General features: G+C 41.4%; 1 protein-coding gene across 1 annotated transcript in view; it reads left to right on the top strand.

The window, feature by feature from the left end:
• kdm4b (lysine (K)-specific demethylase 4B) overlaps positions 1 to 9,840 on the top strand; it is a 66,348-nt gene extending 56,508 nt beyond the window's left edge. The window contains exons 18-22 of the mRNA XM_015970785.3: positions 502 to 1,278; positions 1,609 to 1,785; positions 2,118 to 2,237; positions 7,399 to 7,491; positions 9,178 to 9,840. Coding sequence (XP_015826271.3) covers positions 502 to 1,278; positions 1,609 to 1,785; positions 2,118 to 2,237; positions 7,399 to 7,491; positions 9,178 to 9,651 — 1,641 coding nt within the window. The 3' untranslated portion in view covers positions 9,652 to 9,840. The remainder of the gene's footprint in view (positions 1 to 501; positions 1,279 to 1,608; positions 1,786 to 2,117; positions 2,238 to 7,398; positions 7,492 to 9,177) is intronic.
• The last annotated feature ends 3,532 nt before the right edge of the window (positions 9,841 to 13,372 follow it).

Below are 13,372 nucleotides of genomic sequence, written 5' to 3'. Positions count from 1 at the left end.
ACAAATGGTCAGCTCTAAAAAATGTCAAGCTACTTTTTCAATTACCAACAACTTGATATTACAGCTAAATTGTTTTATCTACTTTTTAACTTGCTGTGTATGACTCGTCTTTGCTCATCTTCTTGAATCTTCCGATGCTGACAACAGCCATGAAACTCACAAACAGAAGTGAGAAAGGGACTTGTTTGTTTTGAAAATGAACAGCAGTAACCAAATGTGACCACAGGATGGCCTCCTTACTTTATTCTTACGTAATGCACCTTTAATAGAAGGTAAAGCTGCATGTAATAAAATATTTTATGATTAAAGAGTGGAATTCAGCCTTTTTCCTCTAGCTATCCCTTTTGTCTCTAAGATTTAGGTTTTTTTTTGTTATGTTTTTATTCAGGTACCAAATGTCTACTAATAAATGAGCCGTTGATGCTGCACCCACTTATGATTTAAACAGGTGTTTGTCTCATATGGAAAACAAAACAGTCATTTTATTTATTTTTATTACAGAAATGTGTGTTCTGCCACACAAAGAGCCCAAGCCAGAATCGTGGCGCCTGCATCCAGTGCACATACGAGAACTGCGCCACTTCCTTTCACGCCACGTGTGCTCAGATTGCTGGGGTGATCATGAAACCTGCAGACTGGCCCTATGTGGTGTCCGTCACCTGCCACAAGCACCAAAAAAGTCCCACCCACAGGGCTCCCATTCAAAAAGTTCCTACACAGAAGGTTCCTACCCAGATGGCACACACTCAGAAAGTTCCCACCCAAAAGGTTCCTATCCAAATGGAACCCATCAAGATGGGAGCCACTCAGAAAGTTCCTACCCAGATGGTACCCATCCAAAAGGTTCCCGCCCAGAAGGTTCCGACTCAGACTGAACCTATCCAGATGGCACTCACTCAGAAGGATCCTATCCAGAAGGTTCTTACCCAGAAGGTTCCTACGCAAAAGGTTCCCATCCAGAGGGTTCCCACCCAGAAGGTTCCTACCCAGATGGGACCCACCCAGAAGGTTCCTACTCAGAAGGTTCCCACCCAGAAGGTTGTCCCCCAGAAGATTCCCATTCAAAAGGTTCCCACCCAAAAGATTCCCACTCAAAAGGTTCCCACCCAAAAGATTCCCACTCAAAAGGTTCCCATCCAGAAGATTCCCACTCAAAAGGTTCCCATCCAGAAGGTTCCCACTCAAAAGGTTCCCATCCAGAAGGTTCCCACTCAGAAGGTTCCCATCCAGAAGGTTCCTACTCAGATGGGATCGACTCAGAAAGTTTCCACCCAGAAGGTGTGTGTGTGTGTGTGTGTGTAAACAATTATTTAAGGAAATATTGATGATTTTTTTTATATTTTCAATCATGTTTTCATTTTTTTTTTCTAAAAATGAATTAAAACGGAAGTATATAAACGTACTTTTAGCCTGTTTTAAGGGACGGTTTGATGTAACGCCTGTTTGACTATAGACAGCTGCCACCCTTTGGATGTATTTTGTAGCTTCTAATTAGAACAGTTTTGCTTTACACTCAGATACTGAAGATGTGCTATGTGATTTTGTTAATTACAGAGTAACTCCTAGTACATGTTAAATATCACTCCTGCTGTTTTTTGCTCCCTTTAGCTTCGAGCGGCACCTAAAGCCCCTCCAGTTCTGGACCTGGGCCAGAAGGCAATTGGCCGTAACGTTGACGGTTGGTTCTACCACTGTACCATCATCGGCATGGCAACGCAGACATTCTATGAGGTCAATTTTGATGAAGGCTCCTACTGTGACAACGTGCACCCAGAAAATATCACTGTGAGTGTTTTTCACAGTTAAATCCACCGCTGTGTAACTCGCAGCTCCTTTATTAGAAGCATTACACATTTGTAGACTGAGCAACCTGAAAATGTAATTACTGATAAAACTGCAGATAAGCTTTAAGGTCGGTATTTAAAGTTAGCATTGAACTTAAATAATAATAAATTTGTAATTGATTTTAAAAAAACGTAGGAGTTTGAACAAATAACTAAGTGGGAAGAGAAATGAGAACTGAGCAGCTTAAACTACTTAAAATTAAACGTTTTTACTTCAGATCTCTGGAGTTCATGTTCTTCATCCGTCCTCTAAATTCCTTCTCTCTCTTCCAGAGTCACGACTGCCTACGTAGCGGTCCTCCTGATTTGGGGGAGGCGATCGTGGTCAGCACACCTGATGGACAGATCCTCAGTGCCACCTTTATCAAAGAGCACACACACAAGCTCTACCAGGTGAGGGGAAGCCGTTTACTTTTACAGGTCTTGTACGGTCAGATTCTGGGATCTAGAGTCACTATTCAGAAAAAAGGATGTCTGTTTGCAGGATTACAGTTAAATAATAATCTGGCTTGAATCAACATCTAAGTAACTCTGCTGTAGTTTATGGTTGAGCCTTATCACACAGTGTGGTTCCCATACATTTAATGCAGAAATTAACAGAATATTTTTGGAACATTCAAAGAAAGTCATGTAGAAATAAACAAAAATAAATGTAATGATGCCAGTTTAATCATGTAGAAATAAACAAAAATAAATGTAATGATGCCAGTTTAATCATGTAGAAATAAACAAAAATAAATGTAATGCCAGTTTAATCATGTAGAAATAAACAAAAATAAATGTAATGATGCCAGTTCGGTTTTTCCAATGTTGTCATCAAGCTGATTTTGGAAAATTGTCATCAATTGAAACAAGGTCAAGGTCACATCTATTTCTAAAGCACACTTATTATTGCTTCCGCATCCCAAAGTGCTGTACAGCACAGAAGATAAAATCGCAAACAAGTATAACTAAAAACCACAAAACCATAAAAATCAGCAAGTTAGGATAAAAACAACATTACATCACACAATTATAGAATCAATAAAAATGAGAAAGAATGACAATGACAAAATAAAATCATCCTACATAAAAGCCAGGTTGAATAAATGAGTTTTAAGCAAGGACTTAGACATCCAGACTTTGTGAGGTCCTGATCTGCAGAGGAAGACTGTTCCAGAGAAACAAAGATCAGAAACAATACTTGAGGGTGCCTCTTAACCTTTCCTTAACTCATTCGCTGCCATCGTTTCTCACCGATTTATCTGTTTGTTTTCTTTAAGCGTCACAGAACGTTGCATGCTAGGATGATGTCAACACCAAAACAAAGAGGAGACTCGCCTCTTACATCAGGAAGAATCTGCGTGTTTCAAGCTTTATCCGTTCTTTCATTATCCGTTGTTGAATTTTGATCGGCAGAAGCTTTTCCGGTCACATTTTTTACAGCAGCGGCCCAAAACGATCTCCTAACACATGGATTTTCTTCTTCCTGATCACATGATGTGTGACGTATGCGGATGAAGATCGGCTTTAGAGCTGAGATGTTTGTTCTCACGGTGCTGGGGCTCGTTCCGAAGCCCACACAGTAAAAACATGCAAATGACGTCATTGGCAGTGAACGGTTGGATTTAAAATGATGACTATTCGTCAATGGCAGTGAATGAGTTAGTTGACTTTTCCACATACCCAAAATTGTCTTCGTGGTATGGCAGTAAAGATGGCAGCTGCATAGCACATTAATCCTCAGAAAAGGTATTTTGTTTTGTCAATTTCCCCAAGTGGAACATCTAGTTTATCGTTTCATTCATTTATTCATTCATAGAGCACCTTCCACAACCTTCAGCAGAAGCCCAAGGTGCTGAACACAACAATAAACAGGCAATAGAGCTCCGGACCCCAAGTGACTCTCAGTTAGTGGACGCCATTTTGGCATGCAAAAAAGGTAAACAAACACGGATGTAACCATGAACATGAACGGGATCCGCTTGGATTTTACTTCGTCTGAGTTTACTTCACACTTTAAAACAGAAGAAATCGTTTTATATAGTCAGAAATTAAATAGACTAAACATCTCCGACCCTTACCGTGCCCCTGGGATACTTTTTAAAAACGCCAGAAGTCGTAGCGGACTTCTTACCGGCACAACACCGGACCTGGCCGGGGAAACCCCTTGGGATTCCCCCGGCCGGAGGAGCTGGGGAGAAGGTCTGGGACTCTCGACTCTACTACCCGCTCCGACGCCAGAAGCTGTCGGAGCGGACCGGCACAGCACCGGACCTGACCGGGGAACCCCTTGGGATTTACCCGGAGGAGCTGGCTCCGGCGGCTGGGGAGAGGGAAGTCACGCTACTGCCCCAGCAACCCGACTCCGGATACGCGGATGAAAATGGATGGATGGACGGACAAATAACAGATTTACATGTAAGTAGTCTCGGTGACACAGATAATAGCAATCCAAAGTGCTTTTTATGTGTGATCTGATCAACCATTGCTTAAAAATTAAATACGGCTTAGCCGGTTAATTGCTGTCATCATAAGACAAGTTAACGGCAGCACGCAGAACTCACGAGGCAACGTTTTACGTGATGTTTACTTGTTGCTATGAGTAATAAGACAGAAAAAGCCACGCCAAAATAAGTTTAGGAAGCCCACTAAGAATCATAATAAAAGCATTTAAAATAAACACCATACACAGTTGAGGAAACGTTGGTTTAAGTACCTGATATGAAGTGGTCGCTGCATAAGCGAAAACCTTTACTCTCGGGATCCCACAGCTTCATTTTCGCCCGGTCACTAGCGTGTTTTATTACAATGATCCAACGTTTGCGGCGCTCCGGATCTTGGGGAATCCTGTAGATGTCTCATTCCTTATGTCGTCCGCGTCTGTTCTGCATCCTGGGGCACAACAGGAATCTACCATATTTCCCGTTTGATTGAGTTTTCTGACAATAGTAAATAGTCCAGCTGCCGGCTTCTGCATGCCAATATGGCGCCGTTTCGATTTGAACTGTTGCATGCCGGGAGAAGTGACGTCAACTCCCGGAGCTCTATTGCATCAATAAAACCAATAAAAAACTAGAACTTTTTGACTCTTTAGCACCCCCTATTGGTGAATACAAACAAAATTTGGTAGATAAGGCTTACCGCTCACACTTTGTAAGGGTCTAGAGTCTCATCATTTTATCTTGAAAAATGGTGGAGATATCATCAATTAGGACATGTGCTAGCTAGCGCACTGAATTTGACATGAGGTCATTAGCCCAATTTTCAATAATTCCGCATTTTTCTTCATCACAACGACTTAGCTTAGTCTGTAGATTATATGTCCAAAGTTTGAAGTTGATTCGACGAAAAATGACGAATAGGTGATTAAAACTAAGTTTTGCGTTTTTTGCAATCAGCAAAAAAATCTAGTGAGGCGGAAATGGGCGTGGCCAATACAAAAAAGATGCAGAATCATCCAAGGATCATGTACATATAAAGTTTTTGACTTTACGACCTACGGTGTGGGAGCTAGTAGCTGAAACGCCTTCACCTCCGCAATAGCGCCACCTAGGCGAATCGAATCTGAGTAACGGTCAGGATTTTCTGTCAGACTGCCATGTCAGATTTTTCCTGAAAATTTCAGGCTCTTGCGCCCATACAGTATTAGCGGAGAAGAATAATAAATAATAAATAATAAATTAAATAATGAAAAATCCGTAGAAAAACAATAGGGCCCGTTGGGCTTGGAACCCTAATAAAAACAGTATAAAAAATACAGATGAGAATAAATGTTAAACAATTAAAATCAAGACAAAATTGCAGACCCCAGTGGTGGAAATGCCTGGACATAATAATGGGCTTTCAGACATGACTTAAAAATCTGGAAGCAAGGCGCCAGCCTAACAGTCAAAGGTAGACCGTTCCGCAAAGTTGGAGCAAGGACCGCAAATGCACAATCTCCCCTAGGTTTGCATCTGGAACGATATCATAAGTTGTATGGGGAAATGAAAATTAAGGAACATAACGTCAACAGAGAAAAAAACATTCAAACTAAAGAAATGGCGACCGCGGAAGGAAGAAAACTATTGGTCCAATATTAATAGCTTGCAAACTAACATGAATGCTATCAATGGTGAAATCAAGTCAAACTATAGAGATATGAAGAAACACCTTATTGATGTGTGTGAAACAAAAACACTGCGGAATATAAAACGAGAGTTTGGTAACTTCAGAGATAGTCTGAACATGAAGCTGGATGTGATCAGGACCAAAGTGACTTACACAAGTCTGCTTCAAAAATCATGGCACCATTGGATGCGACATTGGGGAGCATTTGGTCGTTTACAAGAGGTAAGCCTGTGGCGGTCTTTTTCACAAAAAGATTACTTGGTATATGGGGTGGTCTCTGCGCTGTCAACGTACTGTCACAGGCATCTTTTTAGACACTTAAGTTTTATTACGAGTTGCTTCAAAAGGTGGTTGTCCCTCACAGTCCCCGATAACCGTGTGGTGAACTCTACCTCAGGTCTAACGGCTAGAAACTCCTAGATCTCTGCTTCACTCTAGTTTGCTGTCTCAGCTGATACTGTTTACAAATGTGAAAGGGACTTCTCGTCTTTACTCCCATTTTAAATATCGTTGACGGCCTGGGCCCGACATTCGAGACATGATTATGACATCACCATCTGCTGCACAAAGGTGTGATCTTCTTTCAAAGGTCTGGAGTTCTGGTAATATAACTATCAAGCTTGACGGCACAAATGGCGCAATACTCTCTCTCCTTGCCATGTTGCCACGGCGTTTTCAAAGGACTCACTGTGGCGGCAATATTACCCTTAAAGACCACCACAGAAAGCCGATACAGAAACCAGGATGGAAGAAGTTGGTAATACGGAGGATGTACCAGCTCCATGGTAACAGGAGCTGTTGTTGAGAAGAAAGGGAAATGCTCCACAAAGTCAAACATGTAAAATATTGAATCCAGCAGCGCTCTTGTTGTTAAACTGCAGACATGATTGTGTTTTTTGTTTAGATGAGCTGCTGCAGGTGTTGTAGCACCAATGTCCTACCCGTAGACTCTCTTCAGAAACAACACGTTCTTTTTTCTTTTTATCGCCTTTAAAAATGTTTCTGTGTTGATTTAAAAACCAAACCCATCTCTGTCTGGTCTCAGTCTGAGCTACAGCCTCAACCTTTTCACAGAACCTTGTAAAAAACCTGTATTTATATTTAGAGTGCTTGACGAAGGCTTTTATCCAGTCGGCGAGCTGCTGTGGTTCAGTGCCGTGGTCAAGGATAATTTGACAGCAGCACAAGATTGTTGATGGAACCATTTGAGAAGTGCTGAGACAGTTGCAGGTTAAATCTTGGGCATTTCATTATTTTTCTACTCACTGAACCACCTTGGTGCCTGGTTCTTTTCATTAGTGTGAGCTTTGATATGAGATCAATGACCTTTTTATGACCAATTTAGCCTTCCAAATTTACATTTTTGTTCCCACATTAATGCACCTTATTTCAACTGCACTCAGAAGAAAATCCTTAGGAAGAAGGGAGGTGATGGGTGTTTTTTTTTATTGCATCCATTTAGGTGGAGTTCCAGGACCAAAGCCAGCTGATGCTGAAACATTCAGAGATCTATCACCTGGACCACGAGCTACCCAAAAGGGTCAGAAATCGACTGGTGAGTTTTCTTTACTTTATTGAAATTCTGCTTTTGTACAAAATTAATCTCACCATTTTGTTTAAAATCACACATTTTTTGTTTTAAAGGCTTTTTAGCCTAAGCTAGTTGAAATGCTCATTGGAGGCTACAAATAAAATGGAGAGGGAAGACCTACTTAGTCACAAAATAGTTTTTTTTTATAAAACATCTTTCTGATGGTCACTCCAACCCTCAGTGCTCCTCCCCCTATCCACACTGAGGTGACATGCGCTGCTTCTATCGTGACTGCAGGAACTGAAGTGGGGATAGTCCCAACCCACCACCCCACCTAGTGGACATTTATGTTGTGTGATGTCTGTTGCATATCTGTCTGAGGTGTTTTTTTGCAGAGCAAAGCTGCCCTCCCGGTGGAGGGTAGCTCTGAAGTGCCTTTTTTCCCCTCCACCTGAACCAATCCTCATGTAAACCCCTCTTATCTCTATTAAGGTAGTGCGACTCAGGGTTGCGAATGACCACAGTCACCAATTCTTGTCATGTGTCTTGCTCATGTGTGTCTGATCTCTGAATTGTGTGTACTGGAACTATAGTTTCCCTCTGGGATTAATGAAGTACCTTTGATTTGATTTTGATTTGATTACAGGTCAGATAGTAGTTTCCGAATTCACACATTAAACTACTGATGATAGATTTAAAGGTCCAATAAGTAAGAATTTGACAGTGAAATAGTCACTAAACAATCTGTCTCAATCATGTTGGAAGGAAGGTTACATTTAAACAGACTTCCTTCTAATCGGTTTTGAAAATGGCCCAAAAGGGGCGTGGTCTATTTTTACAATCTGTCCCACCTGCATACTTCCTGGTTCCAGAGTCAATCAATGGCCGACAGCGTACTCGTCTGGTTTGAATCGTGGGCTGCTGTACCCAAATTTGACCACAAGATGTCACTCTTACTTCATGCACCTTGAAGTGGTGGAAGTGATATTTTAACAGGACGATTGGATTCACTTCCTTTGTCATCTTCTCTGGAAGAAACTTATTGTGTCTACATGAAATCATAGAAAATGTGAAAGAGAAAAAGATTTTTACCAATGGACTTCTCTTGTGACTTTGAAGTTGTTGCCGTAGAGACAAGAGAATCTTCTCCTACGGAGTTTTGAGGTCATGTGCTGCATTTCTAAATCAGATGGCATCAGTAGAAGAAGTGTAGTGACAGAGGAAGTCAGCAAAAACACTTTCTGTGATTTTATGGTTTAAGATGCTGCATTCATGTCTGCCACGTCACGAGCCCATTTCTTTTTTAAATGACCGCCCATTAACAGCAAATGAGACAATAAACCAGGAATGCATTAGTGTGAGGCTCCCTTGTGATTAAGAAGTCGTTACCACATTAGAGTTCAAGAGTCCTTAGGCTCTTAGTTGAATGCATTCTTCAGTTGTGATGTCTGTTTTCATTAAAAAAGGACGGAGATGGCCAAAAAGCAGATTTTTAAGGTTTTGAGATTAGGTGATGTCATGCTGGGCCCAGGAGAGAAGGAGGCGTCTGGAGGAGTTCAGAGGAAGAAAGGAGTTTAATGACCTGATGAAACCAGGAAAATTTCATTTAGCAGCTTTATATCTTTTACTCACAGACACAAGTCAGGGAACCCAAAGAGATCTGTTGGCATAATTCTGCTTTGATCTTTCTGATGGCGTGTTTGCTTTCAGGCCATACCTGCACCACAGGAGGTTTCCTCAGCAGATGAAGCCCAAGCAGCTAAACGCCCCCGCCTGCCCACCAGTTCAGCTCTTCCACAAACCCCAGCACTGTCACCGGAGCATCAAAGTGTTAGCAGCCAGCCAAACGCGGGTCCTCCGCCCCAGCCTGCCATGACCAACCAGGAAACCTCCACTCCTTTCAGCAACATTCAAATGGAAACCGAGACCCCAATGGACACAAGTGACCCCCTCACCAGCACTCTCACAGAGTCACCTCTGGTCTCCGACCCCTCGCTGACGCCACAGTCCACGCCCTTTCAGGCTACTTTGAACTCTGACCCCCTTCTCTCCACCCCGTCCCCACCGCCTCCCCCCACACACATGTCAGACAGCTACATGCCCAGCAGCGGCTACGTCTCCTACATGGAGACGCTCCTCCATTCACATTTTCCTCAGGACGATGGCCCCGGCCCCCTGTATTAAACCCACCCCCACCGTGTTATTACACAGCCGGCGGAGGCTGACCCACAGGAAGTAAGCTACGGGGGGTGGGGGGCTCTGAGTGCCGTATTAATGGACAAACATTTCCTCCTGTTGGCGGGAAAATGGAAGAGACTGAGTCAGCACTCTTTTAATGCATGTTACTTTTCTACTTTTGAGTTGATGTATTTGCAGTGGCGCTTAGCAGCAGCTTAAAAGCTGATCCTGTTTTATAATTATTTTGGACTGAATTAATATTAGCGTTTTTCTTTAAAAATATTTGTTGCTTTTTGTTTTGCCAGCTACTGCTGTGGGTTTAATTCTTTTGTTTAGCTTCTTCCTAATATAAATTCTCTGGGTGGTATCAACCTCATACCTCGTCGTGTTTGCTCCGTAACGGCACGCTCCCATGTTGTTTTTTTAGTTATTTAATTGGAAATGTGACGGCCTCTGTGGAACAAGGCTGTGGCGGACTTATACACTTAACTCAATTAACCAGCAACAAGATATTTATTTTTAATCCAGCCGGTTGTGGCTTTGGAACTGAAATCACCACGTTATCCATTTGCACCACACTGTCACTAAGGTGTGGGTTTTTTAGGGAGAGGTACGAGGTAAAAGGGTTGAGTAAAAAAGAAATGTATTGTAGCGGGAACTCAGTATTTAAATGTCTTAGTCAAATATTGAAAGAGTTATTTGTAATAGAGCAAATGTGTTGAATGCAAACATTAGTAGATTTGTCTCAAGGATGCATTAAAGTTTTGTGTCAAAGTAGTTAACGGGGGACACTTTTATGTATTCACGTTGTTTGGCGGCTCCACTTTTTACACCAGAACTGTCTCAGGGTTCCTACGTGAGAGAAATCCGTTTTAAAAACCACGTCTTCGAGGACGATGAGGGAATGTGTCCTCACTCGTAATTGACTCGTGGATTCCTTTAATTTGCTCACAGTTCCACCGGTTGTCCACGATGAAGCGACGTCTCGGATTTTTTGGTCACGTATCTCCTAAAGACACTTAAAGGTAGCTAAAGTAGGGATTTTTTTTTTAAAGGAACAAGAAATTGTTTTCAATAAGGAAAATTGTGTAGGAACCTTAAAACCTGAATTTGGAATTAATGTAAACATTTATATTGTAACTCTTTGTGTAAGGCAGGTGTGCCCAACCCTGGTCCTCGAGATCCCCTATCTAACATGTTTTAGAAGTTTCCCCTGTTTCAACACGCCTGATTGGAGTCAGTGGTGATTAGCATTTTTCTACAGAGCCTGATTAGCTGTTGAACAGGTGATTCAGCCACTGAATCATCAGGGTGAGACACAAAACAAGCTGGATAGGGGATCTTGAGGACCAGGGTTGGCCACACCTGGTGTAATGTATGTTTTGTTTTCCTATTCTTGTTATTTTCCTGAACTGAATCCACAAACCTGGCCCACAGAAAATCTGAATCTTTTTCTTTTTGGCTGAAGTTTAAAAATTTTGCTTACATTTTCTTTGATAACTTGGTTATCCTTTTTTAAAAACTATATAAACTTTCTGTTCTAAATAGGTGCTACAAAGTTATTAAACTACTGATCAACTGCTTTTCTTTGTACATATTGCAGGCCTTGTGTTGGGATTCATCTTTGTAAATGTCAGGCTATTCCCCCTTTTTCCTGTCAAATGAAATTAGATATGTCCATGTTTCTAAATGATATCTGTTGGAAAAAAGTGAAATAAGGATTAAAGTGGGTTATTGGTCGCCAACTCATTTGTGTTTTGTGCATTTATTGGTTCAATCTGAGAAATTCAGAGGTGCTGCAAACATTTAATTAAAACCTCAAAATCAAGTAACAGTTATGTTAAAGTGACTTATAATTAGATTTAATAGGGGCAAAAATAAAATCTTTACATAATTTGGTGTTTTTTTTTGTATAACCTCTAAACTGCAGATTTAAACACGGTTTTAAACATTTGGCCCTCAGTAAATGACATTAAAAGAAATAACGTGTTTAGTGATCATATAAAAAATTTATAATTAGCTAAACAGTAGTTTGCATTTATAATGATCTGACTAAACAAAGTTACCGTAACAGCACAACACTCTCTCCTGCATGAAACCTTTTATAAATGTGAAATTTTTTATATTTATTGGAAATGAATTGAACTCATTCACAAATGATGGAAACATAACCATGTCTCAGGTTTTTCAGGTTTTTAGTGTGAAATCCTTTATTTTTATTTTTTGTGGATTACTTAATTGCAGTGGTCTCTAGAATTAGAGAATGCCTTGCTGGCAATATTAGGGACACGAAAAAGCCCACAAACCCCTGGCTCAGCATGCCCAAGTCTGCAACATCATAGCTGAGCTTTAGATGACATCTCGCCCCAGATTGGACAACAGCAACGCACCTCTACCGCTGACTTGCAACACCAATGTTTTATCTCTGCAAATTACACAAGCCTGGACGACTTCTTCCATGAAGTGGAGTTGCTAATGCTAACAGTTAGCTTAAACTAGCTGTCTGCTGTTTCTTGGATGTTTATCCAACAGCAGCCTTCCTCATCATGAGTCCAGATGGGTGAGTCCATGAATGCTGATTCACAGTGTGACGTATTTGTGAGGATTGTCAAATCCTAGAGCTTCACCGTCTTTTTTTCTATCTGAAGCTAATGTAGGAGATAGGTGTAGGAGACTGTTTTCATGTTCAGCCTGCATGAAAAACTTAGTGACTGATTATCTTTCCACGCCTTTAAAGAAAATCAACTTTTTCTGGTAAATGTTGCTGCGGGTTGTTGAAATGAATCCTGGGTTAAGTCAGGCAGTGGGGAACCATGATTTTGCTGGACACAGAAGCACGCTGAAACAACCTAACCCTTCAGAGTAAATCACTACTCTGCAGAAGATGTTGAATACAGTAAACAGGTTTCATTTATTGGCTTTATCAATAATAATAATTACCATTTAATACTTTCATGAGCAATTTGATTGAATTACACTGAACAAATATAGAAATGCAACACTTTTGTTTTTGCTCCCATTTTTCATGAGCTGAACTCAAACATCTGAAAATGTGTCCACACACACAGAACACCCATGACTCTCAAATATTGTTCTGAAATCTGTCTACATGTGTGTTAGTGACCACTTTTCCTTTACCAAGAAAATCCATCCCACCTCACAGGTGTTGTATATCAAGGGGCTGATTAGACAGCATGAATAATGTACAGGTGTGCCTTAAGATGGCCCACAATAAAAGGACACCCTGAAATGTGCAGTTTTGCATTATGGGGAGGGGTGGGGCAAAAAACCAATAAGTATCTGGTGTGGCCTCGGTTTGCCTCATGCAGGGCAAATCCTCTCCTCTGCATAGAGTTGATCAGGTTGTTGACTATGGCCTGTGGAATGTTAGTCCACTCCTCTTCAATAGCTGTGCGAAGTTGCTGAATATTGGCCGGAACTGGAACACGCTGTCGTATACACCGATCCAAAGCATCCCAAACATGCTCAATGGGTGTCATGTCTGGTGAGTATGCTGGCCATGAAAGAACTGGGATATTTTCAGCTTCCAGGAATTGTATACAGATCCTTGCAATATGGGCCATGCATTAGCATGCTGCAACATGAGAACAGAACGCCTCGCCAACATGCAAAATGCCATTGAATGCGAGTGTTTGCTCACTGAAATCAGTTACGACGACGGACCGCAGTCAGGTCCAGACCTCGATGAGGACGCCAAGCATGTATA

This window comes from Nothobranchius furzeri, chromosome 8, assembly GCF_043380555.1.
Source record: "Nothobranchius furzeri strain GRZ-AD chromosome 8, NfurGRZ-RIMD1, whole genome shotgun sequence".
NCBI lineage: Eukaryota > Metazoa > Chordata > Actinopteri > Cyprinodontiformes > Nothobranchiidae > Nothobranchius > Nothobranchius furzeri.
This window is presented reverse-complemented; position numbering and strand designations above follow the sequence as displayed.